We start from the raw sequence: 19,936 nt of genomic DNA, 5'->3' as shown, positions 1-19,936 counted from the left end.
GGCCAGCCAGGGGACCCGAGATGGGGGTTTATGTTGGTCATACTGATCCAGAGCCCAGCACACCGGGGTGAGGGCTCGCCAAGAGAGGAATGCATGGGTTCTGAGTCCTGGCACATATGGAGGCCTTCCGGGGTGCACGCTTCCTTCCCTTGGCCCCTCCTAGCACCTTCCTCATGGTGCCAGTGCCGGTGCCAGGTTTTAAGTGACCCACAGTGCCCTCCCAGTGCAGCCCTGGAGGTCAGGGCACAGGTCTGTGTCTGCCCCGCCCCTCGTGCCTGCAGCTTTCTGCCAGCTTCTCTCTCCTCTAGATCCGTTTGCTGCCCTGCACTCACAACCCCAGGCTTCATACTGCGCCTGGGACTTGAAAGCACAGCCCTCACCATGGTGAGGCCTACCATCCACCCTTTGCCCATGACCCTGTCTCACACCACCTCTGCAAGCAGTTGCCTGACTACGGAACTGCGGTGCTCAGGAACGCAATGCCTCTTCCTCCTGGAAGCCCTCCCTGATTCCAGGCTGAGGAGGGTTTGGCTCCATGCCTCAGTGATCTGGAGGGACTGCAGCCCCAACTGACCCAGCCCTCTTTACCACGCCAGGCTTGATGCCCGTGCACCCTGTCAGATGGGCTGTGCCTCAGTCCAGCTGCACATCCCTCCTGACCATGCAGACTGGAGACCAAAGCCAGTGCACACCGTCTGCCAAGACTGGGGTTCCAGTTGGGGCCTCATGGCCAGAGCCCATGTTCTTCTTGGACACACAGGGAGGCTCACTCCTGAGACCAGAGGTTTATGTCCACACTCCTGGCCTCTGGGCCTCGAATTTCTGCCTGCAACTTGTGTGCCACCTACCAGGGAAGGTCCACTCCTGGCCGCGTGGCTCAATGGGTGTCTGCAGGACCTACAGCGTTAGGAGGGGATTGGTCTCTGATGAAACGTTTCCCGAGTGGTGGATGCTGGGCTGCTGGGGAGATGTTCCTGTCTGGAGAACATGTAGAGCCCTGGACACAGCCACTGCCAGCATCAGGAGAGGTGCTGGGTGGATGACAGGGGTCCCAGGATGACCACCCCTGCACCTGCAGTCAACCCGTCTTAAAAGGGTGCCAAGACACAGAAGGGGCAACCTTCTCAACCGAGGGTCCTCAGACAGATAAACAAAGTCCCTGACTCACCCTCACAAAAATTAACTCAAGAGGATCATCTCAATGTCAAAGCTAAACTATATTTTCTACAAAACAGATGAAATCTTCACAGCCTTGGGGTAGGCAAATGTTTAAGAACATGAAAAGCCCTAAAAAAGTCAATAAACTGGATTTCATAAATATCCAAAATGCCTGCTCTTCAACAGATGTCAGTGAAAACAAAGAAAAGGCAAGGTGTTGGCTGAAAGAAAATATTCAAAGTACACAAATCTAAGGAAGAACTGTAGTTTCTTAATCTTAAAATTCAGTAACTTGGGACCTCTCTGGCATCCCAGTGGTTGACTCTGTGCTTCCCCTGCAGGGGGCACTGACTTCTCCCCTGGTTGGGAAACTGAGATCCACTATCAGTTTGGAACTGTAAAGGAAAAAGTCGTAGGCGCCCTGAGTCAGGGTCCTCGCCTGGTCCCGGTGTTGGGTGCAGGGGTCCCTGCTGGAAATCCATCCACTCACAGCCCTTCATCACAAGACACAGACACAGGTTATGAAAAATGTTTTTATTTGAAATCAAAGTACCAAGCAGATACTTGCAAAACACCGTACAAAGTAGAACTCAGAGGTGTCCCTTGCCCAGGCTGCCTCCGAGCCCCCCAGATCCAATCCTGCCTCCTGGAGCCCGAGCCTGGGACAGCCCCCGCATGCCTGGTGGGGGGAAGGGTGGGGCGCTGACAGCGAGATGGCCCGATCCCCACACTGGGCTGAGGGTTCCTGGAGGACAGTGGGCCCCTTCCCACACCTGGAGCTCAGCCCCCAGGGACCATGTCTGGGAGCAGCCATCACGGTTCTGTTTATATGGCTCTGAAACGAACTTTCCACCCAGTGCCCCATGGCCGGCAGGCAGAGGCACCTTTCCAGGGCGTAGCAGGTCTGAATGGTCAAGGTTCCAAGCACAAGATGCCCAGTTTCACTAGCAACATGTTCTGATATGACCTGAGCCAGACGCAGGACTGGCTGGGGTGCCCCGTCCACAGGCTCAACTGTGTGCATCAGAGATGCGCCTGGAAGAGGAGCGTCTAACAAACAAGGAAGTGACACTGTGCTGAAACCAGCACACCCGAAACGGCAGCCGACCAGACATGACAGAAACAAAACAGCCTCAATGAGGGCGCTGAGGTGGGTCCAGGGGACCCGACGGACGGAAGGATGGATGGACAGAGCCCGGTTCCCTTCAAAGTGCGAGGCGGGTAGAGGCTTCTCTCTGGGTCTCCGCAGGTGTCAGATGGACAGGAGGCCCAGGGTGGCCGTGGGTATCCCCCACTGCAGTGGCTCAAGGCCTGCAGAGCAGCCCCTCCCTGGTCTTTCCAAGTCCAAGACCAGAAAAGCAGAGGGCTGGCCAGCCCACAGACACCCTCCCCACGAGCACCTGGATGCTACCTCACCCATGCTGGTCCCAGACGCCTTGCGGCACCAGTGTCAGCCAGTGGGTACAGCCCACCTCTAGGGGGGGTCCCACTAGCATGGAGCTGAGCCCAGAGTTGAACACCAGACCATGAGCGCCAACCCGAGGCGTGTCCCCACTGGACATGGAGTGACCCCTCTACAGGCCCTGGTCATTCTCTCCATGTGTCCTCCCCAGGAAAAGCCACAGGGCACACCCGCCTCTTGCCCCCGGGGCTGTCCCAACTGTCCCTGTGTACAAGACACTTCTGAACCCAGAGCAGATCAGGGAGCCCAGGCACTCTGCCTCATTTAGATTGAAAACACGATAAATCTGACTCTTTGTTGGAGCCTACTAAGGGTTCACTTAGAAACAGCCACAGAGCATGTGCAATGGCCCCTGAGCATCTGCGGGCAGGGGTAGGGGGCGTTCTGGCCTGTGCTGCTTGGACCCCTGGGTCCCTCTGGCCAGGCAGGTGTCTCAGGGCCAGCACCCCGACCCCCGGGTGCCCTGGAGGCCCCTGTGCCACGTGCAGACCTGAAGCACCACTGATGCTTATGCCAGAGATGGGAGAGCAGAGTGCTGGCCACACTAAACCTACAGAAAACTGTGGGAAGAAACCAAATCCATAGGATCCATGGGTTTCCACACTTGGGGACAGTTCCCAAGACACGTGTTAGTAACGGGCTCCCCAGTTACGGGCCGAGGCCCTGCCCCTGCCCTGCCTCTGCCGCCAGCTGCACTGGGCCCCTGGCCCCCCATCTGGCTCCTCACCAAGGCCCCACGTGTAAACAGTATTAATAAGCAACAGATGGAAAAATATATTTCCCAAGAAAACAAGGGAGGAGGTTCAGAGCTCAGAGCCCCACATCCCAGGCTGCTGCCACGTCCCTCGCCTCTCCTCTCTTCTCCGTCTGTTTTGGCGTTTCCTCTCTTTGGTTCAGCAGCCCCGCGTGGCCCATGGGCACCGGTGCTGTGCCCCCACAGCCTGAGGAGAGGTGGCCAGCCTAGTGCCCACGTGGGGCCTCACCTTCCATTGGCTGCTACTTGTGCTCATGGCCCTCCGCCATGGCGGCCACCTCGATGGTGGCCGTGTGCTCCTCAGGTCCCGGGGCAGCCACGGCACTCTCGACAGTCCCCGTGGGCACCGTCACGATGGTGCTGCCCCCGGGCGATACCTGGGCCACGTTCTGCAGGGTGGGGCCCAGGCCGGGCAGGGTGAGCAGCTGCAGTGGGCTCACCACCTTGACCACAGTGCTGCCGTCCTGCATGGCGGCTGTGCTCAGGACCGTGAGGCTGGATGCGTCCGGGTGGATCTCCACTGTGTTGGGGAAGGTGGTGCCAGAGGAGGCCAGCACCGTGTAGCCGCCAAGCAGTGGCGAGGCGGGGGAGCTGGCCGGAGCGACCTGGGGCGCAGCCTTGCCCAGCACGGGGGAGGGCAGGGTGGACACCACTTTGCCCAGCGGCACACTGGTGAGCTGGGAGACGGGCACGCCGGGGGTCAGGGCGATCTGGGCAGACTGGGCGAGCACCTGCGAGGCGATGGCGGCCGGCCCAGACGTGGCCCTCGCGAGCCGAGGCCGCTTCACGGGGGGCGGCAGGGAGACCGGCGTGAGCGTCATGAGCACATTGCTGAGGTGCTGTGACTTGTGCTTGAGCTCCTTGGCCCGCCGGCGGTGCTCGTCACACTGCTGCTCCAGGGCTGCGGGGCACAGGCCGTCAGACCACCCACCACCGCCAGACAAGGACCTGCACTGGCCTGGGGCCTGACCTCGCGTGCGCGTGGGGATGCGGTCTACAGGGCCTTCTTTGCAGGGGACTCGCTGCTCTGAGGAAGCAGCAGAGAGCAGCTGACTCGAGCCGCCCGACTGGAGCAGCCTTCCCTGTTCTGTCACATATTCTGCTCACGCTAACGTCTGCAGGCAAACTGCCTGGTTACAGAGTCAGCCTGCCTCACACACACCCACAGACACCTCCCGGGAAGGCGCCACCTCACAGGCAAAGTGTGGGGTCGAGGGTGAATCTCAGGGAGGTCTGGCTGGGGCCGCCCCAGTGTCACCCACCCCAGCCCTCTTCCGCACACCCAAGCACCTGTGGGCACAGCCGAGGCCAGTGTACCTGCCAGGTCGCGGGCATACTGCTCCCGAGAACGGTCCATCTGACACTTGTGGCTGGCCAGCACCTTCTTCACCAGGTCCAGCATGCCAAAATTTTGGACGATGTTGTTGAGGAGGACGGCGTCTACATGGGCAGGGCAGGCAAACAATGAGAATGAGCCAGCCCATAGCAAGTCTGGGGCACTCCATGCCACCTGCTGAGGTGTGGGACCAGGCGCAGCAGGTCCTGATTCTAGGGCTTGGCTTCCTCCCAGCAGCAAGGAGGGATCCAGAGAGAGCAGGGTAACTGACCACCCCTGCCAATGCTTCTGGGCCAGCTCAGAGCCAGAAGAAGCAGGCTACACTCACTGGCATCCTGAGGCCATCCCCACCACGCCAAGCCAGAAGAGGCCTTGGGGGCCCATGGACCAGGGCAGACGGACTGCTCACCTCGGAGCTGCAGGGGTGGGTCCTGCACCCGCTGCTGCAGGCCCTTCATGGTCTCCACCAGCTCCTGGTGGAACTCCTGTATGACCTCGTCCAGCAGGCCTGCGTCCTTCAGCCCCCGCCAGAAGGCGAATGTATCATCTGAGATGGAAGGAGGGGCTCAGAGATGGGGAGTCCTGCACAGGCAGCCCCTCTGGTTCTATCACAGGGAGGAGTAAAGAACTGCCAGGAGGACACAGCTCTGGGGGAGCCGTGTGAGTGTCCCCCGCCCAACCACAAGTGGGAGTCCAGTGGGTCAGCCCTGTGCATCCACCAAGACAATGCCCTGCAGCCCACAAGTCCCCGTGGCGAAACCAGGAGCAGGTGGGAGCCCCACCCCCCAGCAAGAAGCCCAGGGAGGCCCGTACCTCCAACGGCTGTGGTCCAGTCCCCTGGGTCCTCGCAGGTCTCGATGGTGATGGTCGCAGGAGCCCCATTCACTGCAACCAAGACGAGCTTGGTGAGCCTTGCTGGTGACAGGCCAGCACTCCACCCACCACAGTACCCCCCCTCATACCCCCCGTTTTCAAAAAATTAATTAACGTGTATAAGCACAACAGAGGATCCACACGTTATACATTCACTGCTAAACATGGACAAAGAAGGAGCTAGAAAATGTCTCCACAAAGCTGTCCCCACGTCCTCAATACTCTGCTGTCCTTATCAGTTATGACGAGCCTTCATGCCTGCCGGCCAGGGGCCACAGGCCAGCCTTCCTGCCTGGCCTGTTCTCAGTAGCCCCTCAAGTCTCTGTCTCGTTGACACCGTTGTCTGTCTCAACAGCTACCACGTTTCCTTCTTGTAAATCAGAAGAGGTGGAACTTTGAGAGGTGTAAGCCACCCAGGCTGGTTCACCTCTGTCTCTAGTGTCTTCAGAGTCCTGGACACGGTCTGGATCTGGCCATGTGGGGCTTAGGAACAAGCCCAACATCCTAACTTCTAGGTGAGTTTTCTGGCCTCAGGCCGGCCTTTTCCACATCCAACAAATACATCGGCTGGGGAATATCAGATGCTTGAAATAGCTTTTTCACAGTCTGGACTGATATAGAACCTTTAACTAAACAATAGGTGACTCTGGTGGTCTGAGGACTCTGGCTGAAGAAACCACCACGGAGGTAAGTTTAAGTAAAGCAACAGATCGTCCAAACCATCTAGAGACAACAGAACTCTAAGAGCTGAATCCCAAACCCCATGTGGCCTTTACCAGACATGGCACTGACTGGAGGCTCAGTGTTCAGATCCTTCTTGGAGACCAGCCACTGTGGCAGCCTTTTACAAAGCAAAGAGAGTGTGAACCCAACCATCCAGAGGAGGTCCTGTTCCCACAGAAGCCACTGGCCTGCCAGGAGTGGTGTCCCCGTTTCTCCGGAGAGCAGGGGCCTTGCCATGACCCAGCCCCTCTCACAGTGTCATGCTGTCCCAGGGCCAGGCCACCACCCAATAACTGCAAGCAGTGACCACTGGATGAGGAAAGAGTCAACAAGGGCCAGCCCCAACTGCTGGCAGCCTGCACGTTCCTGGATCTCCCAGAGGACTCCCCAGCTGAGCCGGCTGCCAGTCTGGGCAGGTAGGGTGCAGTGACTTATTCAGGGTGAACTCCAGGAGCTCTCTTTGCCCCTGAGCCTCCCCTCCAGCTTCCCAAGTACAGGACAAGGCCCCTCAACCAACCACTGTCTGGTCAGCATGAGGACAGTCCCTGGCCACATGGCAGCAAGCCCAGAGTGACCAGTGGAGCAACAGCTGAGGGGCAACCCAATTCCCATCTTGGGAAAGGTAGTGCCACCAAGTCATCAGTGGGCAACATGAACAGGGAAACTGGGACCTGATTTCATTCCAACTTGTTTTAAAAAAAATCTCTGTGCTCAAACATCTGGAAATAATCCCAGGGAATACTGAGGCCTTCTACCAGTTACAGTACTATAAACACATCAGCAACTCAAGTGGCAGGGAGCACACACAAGCCCAGACCGGTGCTGAGGGGAGAGGCTCCAGGGCAATGGCAGAGAGTGCTCCCCAAAACGGGCAAAGGCAGAGGTGGGCACTGGACACTCGCCCTGTTAATCTTCATGCTCTTCTCCACCTGTGCATCATTTTATAATAAGAACGGCTTAGGAAAATAAAGTCCTTCACTCTTCCCTGTGGGTAGAACAGCAATGCAACTAGATTTCCTCGGTGAGGAAGGAGGAGGTGGGCGCAAACCGCTGGGGCCCAGAAGGGACAGCCAAGTTGACTGGAGGCCCCATGCAAGCAGCCAGCAGCGGAGGGAGCCCAACATGTGGTACCTACCGTCAGCGGTGGCCGGCGTGAGCGGGATGTACTCGGTGGGCGTGGGGCTGCCCAGGGACGCGCGCGCCCCAGAGAGGTCGATCTTGGTGCTGCGGCAGGTGTTGGAGCAGACCCTGTCATGCTGGTAGAAGTCCAGCTCCCCGGAGTCCATGATCTTCCTGCACGGAAGAGGATGGGCGTCACAAGGGGTGACAAGGCTGCGGAGGTTCAGGGCCTGCCTGTGCTCCACCCCAGCACCACTCTCTCAGCAGCATGGGGATGCCTGTGTGGGGCTCTGTCCACGAGGAGTGCGACCACAGCAGCTGGCACTCAGAGGGAGGTAGCTATACCGGAGACTTCAGTCAGCACTGAGGGCTGGCCCTCTTTGAGAGAGTGGCCACAGTACTCCCTGATGGAGGGTCCCTGGCCAGTCCTGTGCAGGTCCCACCCCCTCTGCCCCGCCTCCACCCCTGCTGCGTCCACCTAAGCATGATGCCGTTCATTCGGATGGCTCGCTTCCAGTCCTTCAGGGTGGACTTGCCGGCTAGGTGCACAAACTCCTTGGGGCTGATGACGTGTTCATCGTACTGTGGACAGAAGAGCAGAGCAGGGTCAAGACGGAGCCTCCCCGATGCCCTTCTCTCTTGCCTGACCCTCTGTCCAGGGCCAGCCTGGGGAAGAGGGTGGATGGCAGGGCAGCCACTGTGGAGGCGGACATTCAGGATTTAGCCACTGGCAATCTTGACTGAGGTGGGAGGAAGAACCACCAGCTGAGCCACGCCTGATCCTTGAGCAGCAAGGCCTGGGTGAGGTGCTGGCCCTATCCTGCTCCAGTGGATGGTCAGGTGCTGCCCCTTGCAGGGAGGGAGCTGGGTGCTTGGTGATCTCCCTCAACTATATACCCAGTGCCTGGGACCCAGGGAGCCCACCCCACTCTGAAACACAGGGCACTCTCGCCCTCCAGACAGCAAGCAGAGAACTTTCCTGTACGTAACTTATTCCACAAATAACATTCACATACAGCCCATCAAGTAACAAGAGACACAATCACAGGGTCAGCTGTGAACACCCCTTCAGCCCACCTGGCCCAGCCCTAACAGCACCCTTCACGGCACAGGAGCACATGCCCAGTTCAAGTCAGGAAACTGCCCTCCCTCCTCGTGCGTCTGCTAGGTTCACCCAAATGTGGCCTGAGAAGGTGAAGTATCCAACTCAGTCTTATAGAACAAGCATGCACTGAAACCAAAGAACCAACGCACAACTGCATTTACTTAGAGCACAAGCAGAGGGGATGGATGTGTCACAGTCGCAGCAGAGGCACAAACAAAAGCTCCGTGGCCTGGACCCATGGCTGGACCTGACCAGGGTGCCAGATGCCCCGGGGCCTCCCCTCCGCAGGGCCTCCCCTCCCAGGGCAGCTGCCCTGAGGGGCCCTGCAGTCTGTGTTGGGTTGGGCCCAGATTACCCTGCCACTGGAGTAAAACTGCCTCAGCTCACGTACAAGCCACACCTGCTCTGTCACACTTCACAAAGAGTACATACTCTACAAATGGAAGGCTTGCAAACACTCTGTTTCAAGCAAGGCTATCAGTGCTGTTTTTCAACAGCAGTTGCTCGATTCAGGTCTCTGTGCCACATTCTGGTGATTCTCCTAATATTTCAAACTTTTTCATTAGCTACGGTGATCTGTGATCAGTGCTCTTCAGTGCTACCACGACTCTGAGAGCTCGGATGATGGTTACCATTTTTAGCAATAAAGCTAAAGGCACGTACATTGTTTTTAGACACAACGCTATGACACCACTAACAGAGCACAATCCAGCGTAAATATACTTTTTATATATGCCGGGAAAACAAAAAATGTGTGTGGCTCTCTATTGCAAGGTGCCCTTCTCCAAGGCTGCCTGTGACCAGCCTGGGAAGCGCTCTTGATGGAAGTGACTGTCCTGATTTCCTGAGCCTGTGCACTGTCCCTCCAAGCCAGGAAGCCACTCTATCCCTTGCCTTGATTGGTTGGGAGCTGCCTCTGAGCCCAGGAAGGCAGGGATAGTCAGCACCCTCTCTGGCCACTCCCCAAGCACAGGAAGTCCATGGTGGACCCAGAGTGCCCCCCAACTATGTGATGCTTTCTCTGACCCTGCCCCCACCTGACACTGTAGCACCACCGATGGCCTGCCTCTCCCTTACATCCCGCCACCCCTTTCTGTCCCGCCTCCCTCTGAGGAACCAGGTTCTCTACTGGTGGGGCAGGTGTGCTCCATACTCAGGGTGGGCTAACTGGTCCCACTCACACCCATCCGACTGTACTGACTGCCCTGTCTCTCCTCTCCTTAACCTAGAGGAACATCTCAGACTGAACATGCCTTCCTGACCTCACCATCCGTGAAGCATGCAGGTCTGTGTTTCTGCAGACAAAGATAGCATTCCTCAGTTTGTGTCTGTCTGATATCTTCCTGAGCAGAACCAGGTTGTGCGTTTGTGTCAGGAAATGCCATAGAACCCCTGCCCATTCCGTCAGGAGGCTGTGGCGGAGACTGGCCCAACACTGACGCCCAAACATCACCACTCATTTAGCGGGTGCTCTGCAGGCTTCACCCTCTGTAAGCAGCACCTTAGTGATGGGGGTACTTGGAGACCAGCTTCCCCTGACTAGATGCAGCACCTCCTCATGGCGCTCTGGCTCCAGTACCCCACCTAGGTTTGTTAGTTGGTGTAAGAGTTTTAACTCTTCCTTGTTTGATGTAAATAAATGACATGAAATATACTGCAACAAATACGGGCAGATACTTATTTTTACTTGAATTACAATCCACGACCATCATTCATTATTCTGATGCTAAAATGTCCCAGAGCCAGTGGAAGGTCCTTTGCACTGGCACCTAGTGTAGATTTTGAAATGTGAAATCTGAATGTATTTGTTCAGTTTCGGATGTGTCAAGTTTCTTGAACTGCGGGTGGCTATCTTTCCTGGGTTATGAAAGTTCGCAGACCCTCTCTCCTTTCAGAAGTCAGACAGATATGTTAGACTCTCCCGTGCTTCCACTTTCCCCTGTGACGTTTCGCTTGGTAGTTGTCTCGATAACTTCTTCACTTCTGTCTTCCCGTTCACCAATTATCTCTTCAACTGTGTCTAATCAGCTGTAAATCCACCCACTTAGTGTTCGATTTTAATTGTTTTTCATTTCTAGTTTTTTTCATATCTGCTTACGCTTTATTCGTGTTTGAGTCTCTTTATTTCTTGAAGTAATTAAACATAATTATTTTATATTTCGTGTCTCAGAATTCCAACCTGCAGTATTTGTGGGCCTTATTTTGCTGTCTGTGATTTCTGTGTGCACTCACTCAGGTGCTTTGCTTCCTTGTGTGCTCAGGGTTATGTTCTGCGTTACTGTGAGCTGCTCCTTTTTTTGGAACTTTGTCTACCAAAGTAACTTGAAACCTGAGGTAAAGGTGAGTTCTTTGAAAAAGGATTTCTCATTTGTTTTTGTCAGATTCCTGGGGGAGCTGTGAGCCAGGAACCATCTGACAACTGAACTCGTAGCTAAAGGTATTCACACTGTACAGGCCACACGTGACTCCTCAGGAGGGTCCCTACTCCACCTAGTGCTGATGTGGGAGGGGCGTTTTCCTTGTCCTGGAGGTAGGGGGCTGGGAGTGATCAGCATGTTTTCTAGCCCCCAACATTGAGGGTGGAGACCTCTGGAAGCAGCAGCATCACAGGGACAATCCTTACCCCAACAACACACCCCAACTGAGAGCCCTGGGCTTTGGCTCCTCATCTCCTGCCCATAAGGCTGAGAAACCAGTGTCAGGCAAAAGTTAGCTGCCCTCTACAATCCACCTTTACTCAGGCCCTGGGCCTACTTCCTCCTCTTTTGCCAGCTTAAGGAGGCATCTACTAGATGCCTTAAGTGGCATTTTTAGCTGTTTTCAGCACAAGGTGAGTGGGTACCTAAGCTACCATGCTGCAGGAAAAGCAGACCTCTCTCCTGTCCACCTTACCCACAGCTGCTAATGAATCTTTGCAAAGCAGCTCCCTTGTTTAAACTGCCTGACAAAGTCACTCCAGGAATGGAACTCACTGCCTTGAGGCTCTCTCATGCCTTGGTGATAGCCTGATTGTCCCTGAAGCCTCCTTGTCCTCTGCTCTCCCAAACATGGGATTTCTGCTTCCTGAACTCCCCACCAGGGTCACACCCCCTGCAGTTGGGGTCTCCTTTTGTCTGCTTCATAGCTGCAGCCCTGGGAACCCCTCCCTGAAGCCTGGCTGCATGGGAACTCTCACCTGCACACACTTCACGTTGATGCCGGGGCACACAAACTTCCTCCAGATCAGGTTGGCCCTGCTGTCCCCGCAGGTGATGGGGTAAACGATCTCTGCCTCCAGGCTCTCCTCCTCTTCAGCCATCTTCACTTCTCACCAGGTGTGTTGACAGGGAAAGGGGCAACACAGAAAATCAGTTACAACTTCTCCAAAGCATTTCCTGCAAAAGTACAAGGTTAACTACCTTGAAAGAGAAATCAGAATCCAGGAGAGACTGAAACAAGACGAAGGTGGGCAGAGGGCATTTCTCCTCAGCCCAAAGTAAAGACCAACTGATGGAAATAAAACTTCACCCAAACACTTACAGAGAAACCTATTCTTAATATTTGGAAGAGCTCTGAAGCCTTTAATGTCAGGCTACAGAAAAAGGCCAAAGGTGGTAAGAGTCTGCATTGCTGATCACAGACGGCTACACTAACCAGGACTGCAAAACGAGCTCTCCCTGCTAGCCACGGGCCAGCGCCACACCTGGGGACCCTGGAGCCAGGGCCTCCGTGGTGCCTCAGGCCCATCTCTGGAGAGGAGCCCCAGGAGGGCCTCGGGAACCTTTGCCCCCTTACTGAAGGGAGGACAGTCCCCTCAGGCAAAACCACTTCTGTCTGGAGCGGCCTGCGGGCGCCACTGCCAGAAGGCAGGCTCCCTACCTAACATGGCCTCCTTGAGTTGTGAGGATGCTGTGAACGCGGCTGCAGCAGCCGCCGCAGCATTTTCCGTGTCCATGTTGTCCTCCGTCAGGTCACCGCTGGGGACAAAAGGGAAGGAGACAGAAGGGACATCAGCACCTCTGCAACAGCCAGCCCCACGCTCCACTACCATTTCTGCCCCGCTTTCCAGTCTAGCCAGAGGTCATGGCACCGCTGACCCCACACACGTCTCTCCTCACTTCACCTAGAAAACCTGGTTCCCAACTGGCCTGACCCTTCAGAGGAGAAGTTACCATGCATTTGGGGACATGAAGCCATGACCTCGGCAGCGGGAGAAGAGACATAGCCCTCAGCTCACCTGAGCCCCTCCACCACCGCCCCCCGGAGCCTATCCTCACCCGTGCGGGGCAAGGTTGGTGGTGACCAGCACAGTCTTCACCTCCTCCACACCACTGCCGTCCGCCGCCGTGTCAGGCGTCGTCACCACCACCACCTCCTCCATGTGGACACTCACATCGGGGGTGGCCATGGCTCAGCGGACAGGAGACGCCAGGGCCCCGGGCCTGCAGGGCAACAGGGCAGGCACAGGGTCTGCATGGGGACCTTGCTACCTTCTGACAGTGGAGTGAGCACAGGGCGGAAGCCCCGGCAGAACCGTGGAGCTGCACCAGGCCCGAAAGCCCCACGGCCACACTCCGGCGCTAGGGAAGAGCCAGGATGCAGGTGGATGCCTCTGGCGGCAGGCCCCGTCAGAATCCAGGGCTTCGCACAGAAGGCCCTTGGGAACCCCTTGTCTCTGGTCTGGGAGACCCTCCCTGGTGTTATTTTGTCTTTGCCTCTTTGCCCTCTGGTGAGCCCCAGCCCTCTAATCTCTGATGGTCGCGGTCAGGCAGGCACTGAAAACTCCGGGGGCCTGGAGGTAACTCACTGCTCCGCTGCTCTCTACCCTCTGATGCTTGGCTCAGGGCAGGCCAAGGACTGAGGTGTTACAGAACAAGGGAAGAAATGCAGCTCTGGGGGTTGGAGTGAGCAAGAGACTGCGGAGAGTGGGGAGGTGGAGAAGGCCTGACCCCAGCCACGTGTGAAGACCCCGGTCACTCCTCACCTGTCTGTATGCAGACCTGGCCCGAAACGGTCAGCCAAAGCTTTCGAGGACTAACCTCCAGGGTCGACCACTGCCCAGGTCTCAGACCAGCCTCGGATGGCACCTGAGGGACAGAGACCCCGGCACAGGCTGAAGGCTGAGCTGACTCAAGACAACATCTGCCCACAGGAGGGGCTCAGACCCGTAGCCCAGGTACACTTCTTGCTATAACAAAATGCTCCATCCTCCACAGGATCTACAATATTCAAAGGATCTAGACGACGATCCAGAATAATCTACCACACAAAGAAGCAGGAAAGTCTGACCAAAATTAGGGCAAAAATAATCCGAAGAAGCCCAGTCCGAGGTGACCACTGGAACCCCCAGTGGCCTGAGCTGCGAGCACTCCTACTCCATGAGTGGAGCCTGCTGTCCTGACTGGATTGGCACAGGAACCAAAGTCACAGCCAAGTGGAAATTTGAAAATAAAACAATATAATAACAGAAATCCACCTTGTGGGCTCAGTATCAGAATGGAGGTGAGAGAGGAAAGAGACACAACAATGAAAATATAGAGCAGTACAAAAGATCTAATGTGAACAACAGAAAGAAGATGGAAAACAAAATGAACAGAGCTTCTGGGAATGCAGAACAAAAGAAGTTGGCCAACTGTATCACCAGAGTCCCAGAGGAAAGAAGACCGTGCGGTGCTGAAAAACAACTCGGAAGAAATAACAGCTGAACGCTTCCCAAGGGTAGTGAAAAATATAAATGTACACACTCAAGAAGTCCAACAAACTTCAAGCAGAATAAACTCAAGGAAATCTATGCCGAGAGCACCATCAAACTGCTGAAAACGGATGACAAAGTAAGAATGTTACAAAAACAGATAAAAAGGTACATATTTCCCACATGAGAAGAGCAACCTGAAGGCCTTCAGGACTCTCCCCAGAACCACAGAACCAGAGGCAGGGACTTCCTTACCATGCTGAAAGCAAAGAGCCTAAGGCCCGCATTCTGTGACAGGGAGAAGATCCTTCAGAAACGAAGGCACAATAGAGACACTTTCAGATAAAGGAAACTTAAGACAACTGGCCACAAGCAGATCTGCTCTAAAAGCAGTGTTAACAGGGTCCTTCAGACAGATGGAGATTACAGCAGAGGGAGGCCTGAAGCTTCAGGAATGGAGGAAGGCAACCGGTGTGGTAAATATCTGGTAAAACTCAGTAAACAGTTTTCCCCTCCAGTTCTTTTTTCTTGTGTATTTAGCTGTGTCAGGTCTCAGCTGCGGCATGCACGATCTTCCATTGCCACGCACAGACTCTCTAGTTGCAGCACGCAGGTTTAGTTGCCCGGAGGCAGGTGGGATCTTAGTTCCCCGACCAGGGACTGAATCTGTTGCTTGCACTACCAGATGGATTCTTAACTACTGGACCACCAGGGGAGTCCCCAAAATTAAGTCTTAGTTTAAAAATATAAAACATACAACACCAAAAGTGACCCCAATGTAAACTACAGACTCTGCTTGATGATGAGTCACCTGGGCTTTGTGGACTGCAACAAACGTACTGCTCTGGTGAGGATGCTGACAGGGACGGGGGCTGGGGAGTGGGTAAATGGGAACTCCGGAGGTTCCTGTTCAATTGTGCTGTGAACATAAACCCCCCCCCAAAATGAGGTATGTACATTACAACGGAATGAATGGAGAGGACAGTAGAAAATGAAGATAACAAGCTACAGGTGGAAGAAAATACTTGCAAATCACATCCGACAAAGAACTTGCTTGCAGAATACCGAAAGAACTCGACACCACCACAATTTAAAAGTAGGCAGAATATGTGAACAGACACTTCAGCAAAAGAGAAGTCCAAATGAGCACACAGAAAGCTGCTCGACATCATTAACCCACAGGAAAATGCAAACTAAAACCACAAGAATACTACTGCACACCTATTAGAACAGCTTAAAAAGCACCAATGAAAACCTGATGATACAAAGACCAGGAGGATGTGAAGCAACTAGAATTCTCACACAGCTGTGTGGTGCAGCCACACTAAGAAGGGTCTGGACATTTCCATAAAGTTAAATACACTCCTCCTACATGACCCAGCAAACCCACTCCTAAGTATCTGCGAAAGAGAAACCTGTACACACAATGTTACGACAGCTTTATTCATGACTGTCAGAAACTGGAAACAACTCAAATGACCTTCAGTAGATGGACATAGAAAGACGTTCCATGGGGAACAGGGACAGTCTCTTAGAAACACAGAGCTGGGAAAACCAGACCTCTGCAGGCAACAGAATGAGGCTGGACCTTCACTTACACCACAGACAAAAATTAACACAAGACGAATCAAAGATCCAAACATAAGAGCTTATACTGTAAAACCCTCAGAAGAAAGCAGAGGGGAAAGTCCTCCTGACACAAAATTTGGTAATGACATCCTTCTTTCTTTTTACTTTTTGGCTACAGTGGTACAATTTGTGGAATTTTACTTCCCTGACCAGAGACTGAACCCAGGCACTCGGCAGTGACAGCACAGAGTCCTAACCACTGGACTGCCAGGGGATTCCCTAGCAATATGACACCAAAAGCACAGGCAACAAAAAGCAGATCAATTGCCTCCACTGAAATTAAAAACTATTGTGCACCAAAGGACACTCTTGGGAGACTGAAAAGGCGACCTACACACTGGAAGGCAGTGTCTGCGCAGCACATGTCCACCAAGGGATTCACACCCAGGATGCAAGTCAACGACAACAAAACGACCGGAACCACAGGCCAAGTATCATTTGGAGGAGACTTTTCTCTAAAGGAAATCTGCAAACAGCCCATCAGCCATGGAACAGATGCTCAACACCCTTAATCATTGGGGAAATGCACACGAAAACCACAAGAAGATACCACTTCATACCCGTCAGGATGGTTATTAAAACAAACGGAAATTAAGTGTGGTCAGGATATGGAGAGACTGGAACCATCCTGCACTGGTGGCAGACCAACAAAATGGTGACGCCCCACGGAAAGCAGTCTGGTAGTTCCTCAAAAGTCACACGTACAGGGACTTCCCTGGCGGTCCACTGGTTAGGACTCTACACGTCCACTGCAGGCAGCACGAGTTTGATCCCTGGTCTTGATCCCTGGTCAGGGAATTAAGATCCCACATGTCACGAGGTTTTAAAAAAAAATCACTTAAGATCGCCCTTATCACTTGAAACTAACACAACCTTGTTTTTTAATTGGCTATAGCCCAATAAAGTTTTTTAAAAAAGTTTCCCCGAAAGTAATGTTGTTCTGTGGTACTTGGCTCTCATGGAGGCACCTCTGCTTTCACCAGGTAGGCTCTGAGAAGCCCCAAAAGCCACACTTGACCCCAAAGCTGCAGAAAGGCAAGGGCCCACCCTCCAAGAGTAGCTGTCCACACCGACATCTCAAAACTGTACAGAGCACTAAACAGGGAAAACCCACAAACTGGAATTTCTGCCTCTCCAATGGCAACTATATTAAGTTCTCAAAATTCCTCTTTCCCAATTGATTTTGAAGTAAAGAAAACATGACAAAATATGTCTAAAACAGCATTTTGGGGCATAAATATATAAAAACAGATAAAAAATGTGTGAGTGCACAGTCAGTACATCAGACTCAGATCTAGCTTTCCATGCCTTAAAAAAAATCAAATATTTTCCTTTGATAAAAATACGACCAGAAACAGCAGAGGGCCTAGGTCACATAGCAATGGTCCACAGACACAGTTTCTTTGATCCTCACCTTGTTACAAAATATTTAATTAGTTGCAACTTTTTCAAAGTTTACAGGCTTCACATTTTAGAAATCCAGATTTCTATTGTCTCTTGAATAATGTCAGAAGTAGCCATTCCTGGAGGTGGCCCTCTAGCCCTGCTTTTCCTTGAGAATCTGGGCTTCCTCGCCCTGCCTTCCTGGAGGGTGAGGGGGCACAAGCACTAGCTGTCCAGTCTTGACCACACCCTGCATTACCGTGGCCAGGCGGCATGAGGCTCTTAAGTGAGCAACCTGTATGTATAAGTTTCTCCCCTGTCCAGTATGTCTTCCCAAAGTCTTAAGATACTTCCTACAAAGAAGTAATTTCTGACCAGTCTGCTTAATGTATCTTGTTACACTGGGGATTTATTTAATCCACTTGGTTTTATCCTAAACAGACTGGTGCACACTGTTGTACTCGGTTGTGCATGGTTGGTGGGAATGTAAATTGTGCAGCCACTATGAAAACAGTACCAGGTTCCTCAAAAGATTAAAAATAGAACTGTCATATGATCAGCAACCCCACTTCTGGGTGTATATATGAAAGAACATAAATCAGGATCTCCAAGAGACACCTGCACCCCTTGTTCACTAAAGCATTATTTACCACAGTTAAGATACAGGAGTAACCTCAATGTCCATTGACAGATAAATGGATAAAAGTTTGGTATACACACATAATGGAATATAACTTAACCTTTAAAAAAAAAAAAAAAAAGGAAATTCTGCCATTTGTGCCAACATGGATGAATGTGGAGGACATTATTCTATGTGAAATAAGCCTGACACAGGACAAAATACTGCATGATACCACTTCCAGGAAAATCCCCTGGATAGAGGAGACTGGAGTGCTACAGTCCATGGGGTCACAAAAGAATCCAACACGACTTAGTGACTAAACAACAACCACCACTTATATGAGGAGTCTAAAACAGTCAAACTTAGAGAAGCAGAGTGTGGAATGACAGTTCCAAGCATTTGGTGAAGAGGGACCAGGACAGAGTACGAAGCTTCAGATACACAAAATGAGTAAATCCTGGAGGTCTGAGATACTGCATGAAGTGAAGTCGCTCAGTCGTGTCCAACTCTTTGCAGCCCAATGGACTGTAACCTACCAGACTCCTCCGTCCATGGGATTTTCCGGGCAAGAATGCTGGAGTGGGTTGCCGTTTCCTTCTCCAGATCTTCCCCACCCAGGGATTGAACCCGGGTCTCCCACATTGTAGGCAGACGCTTTATCATCTGAGCCACCAGGGAAGTCCTGAGATACTGCATAGTGCCTAGTTAACAATATTGTATACTTAAATTTTTGCTACTTAAGCGTTCCTACCACAAAGTAATAATGAGAGCAAAAAATTTTTGGTGACTGACAATTTAATGGCATAGATCATAGTTTCACAGGCGTACATGAAACTCATAAAGTTGTATACTTGTTATGCACAGTTTTTTTTTTTTTAATGAAAAAAAAGACTGATGTAACTGAAATTTGTATTTGAAGTGTTAGCAAAGAAAGATAATCTTGGCTGTCTGGAAGAAAACTAAGTAAATAACAAAGTTAGGCAAGTATGTAACAGGTCATTATTGGCAATGGACCCCTACCAAGAGGTTCACGTGGCTCTGGTTCTCACCAAGTGTTCTGCAGGCATAAGGCCCCCACAGAAAGGGACGTATCAACGTGGCCCCAAGGGTAGAGGGTTATCCATGAGGCCCTCATGGGAAGCGGGGATTACCCCGCGACCCCCAGTAAAGAGAGGGATATCCACACGGCCCCCACGGGGTGAGGGGGCATCCCCGGGAGCCCCACAGCAAGGGGAGTATCCACGAGGCTCCCACGGAAACGGGGCAATCCACGCGGCCCCCACCCAAAGCCCTCCCTAGCGCCCGCCGCCCGCCGCCTTCCGGCAAGATGGAGGCCGCGCCGCCGCCGACGCGCCTGACGCGGACCCGTGACGCCCGTGACGCCCGCCGCGCGCCGCCGCCCCTCCCCCGCTCCCCTCCCCCCGCCGTAACGTCCTGACGCTCCGCAGGGACCCCTGACTGGACGGCGGCGCGCGGCGGAGCGAGAGGCCTCGCCGCGGGGGGGCGGCGGGCGCTTACCTGAGCCGCGGCCGGGCCTGCGCGGGCGCCGACGGGCGGGCGGGGGTGGCGGGCGGCGGCGGCAGGCGGGCGGCGGCGGCGGCCTCGGGCTCCGCTCCTTGTTGGGGATTCGGCGGCGGCGGCGGCGGCGGCGGCCCGGGCGCGCGCTTCCTAGTGACGCAGGCGGCGGGGCCGCGCACGCACGGGCAAGGGCGAGCCCGGGGACTTATTTGGCGCTAGGCGTGGAAGCGGGCGGTGCCGAGAAATAAGGCCCGGCGAGGCCGGGCGCGCGTGCGCTTGGGTGTGGGTTGGACCGGAGGTGGATGTACCTGCCCTTTCCTGGGGCTGCGGGTCATGCTGCCCACCCCCCCCGTCCCCTCCGCCCACTGGCTCACCTGCCTGGCACGGAGGGAAACAAGACCCCGGAAGGGGTGCGTAGGAAGACTCGTTTAGGGTTGGCGAGAAATGTGAGTGACTTGCCTGTGTGTGAAAGGGTCTCTTCAGAGGCAGGCAGGTGAGAGGGCTGCGAATTATCCGAATCCTGCGATTATCATGTTTTATTTTTGTATTATAGTAAGCCATAAAGACTTCTGGTTCGGCGAGG

The 19,936-nt window shown here is 53.9% G+C and overlaps 1 protein-coding gene across 4 annotated transcripts; it reads right to left on the bottom strand.

Annotated features, from left to right (window-relative positions):
* Positions 1-1,677: 1,677 nt before the first annotated feature.
* Positions 1,678-19,510, bottom strand: GMEB2 (glucocorticoid modulatory element binding protein 2). 4 transcript variants are annotated; one of them, XM_070381415.1, is made up of 11 exons: positions 19,354-19,510; positions 13,494-13,596; positions 12,787-12,951; positions 12,389-12,486; positions 11,706-11,833; positions 7,904-8,007; positions 7,442-7,599; positions 5,524-5,595; positions 5,120-5,257; positions 4,665-4,814; positions 1,678-4,275 (listed from the first exon to the last, which is right to left on the bottom strand). In XM_070381415.1, exons 3-11 carry the CDS (start codon positions 12,915-12,917, stop codon positions 3,617-3,619), a joined length of 1,638 nt encoding a protein of 545 aa, XP_070237516.1. In that variant the 5' UTR covers positions 12,918-12,951; positions 13,494-13,596; positions 19,354-19,510; the 3' UTR covers positions 1,678-3,616. The 4 variants fall into 4 exon arrangements, with proteins under 4 accessions (XP_070237516.1, XP_070237518.1, XP_070237517.1 ...); XM_070381417.1 differs by having other exon boundaries at positions 4,692-4,814; XM_070381416.1 differs by lacking the exon at positions 13,494-13,596 and having other exon boundaries at positions 19,354-19,507.
* Positions 19,511-19,936: the final 426 nt, after the last annotated feature.

This window comes from Bos mutus, chromosome 13, assembly GCF_027580195.1.
Source record: "Bos mutus isolate GX-2022 chromosome 13, NWIPB_WYAK_1.1, whole genome shotgun sequence".
Lineage (NCBI taxonomy): Eukaryota > Metazoa > Chordata > Mammalia > Artiodactyla > Bovidae > Bos > Bos mutus.
The sequence above is the reverse complement of the archived record's forward strand: the minus strand, read 5'-3'. Positions and strand labels throughout refer to the sequence as shown.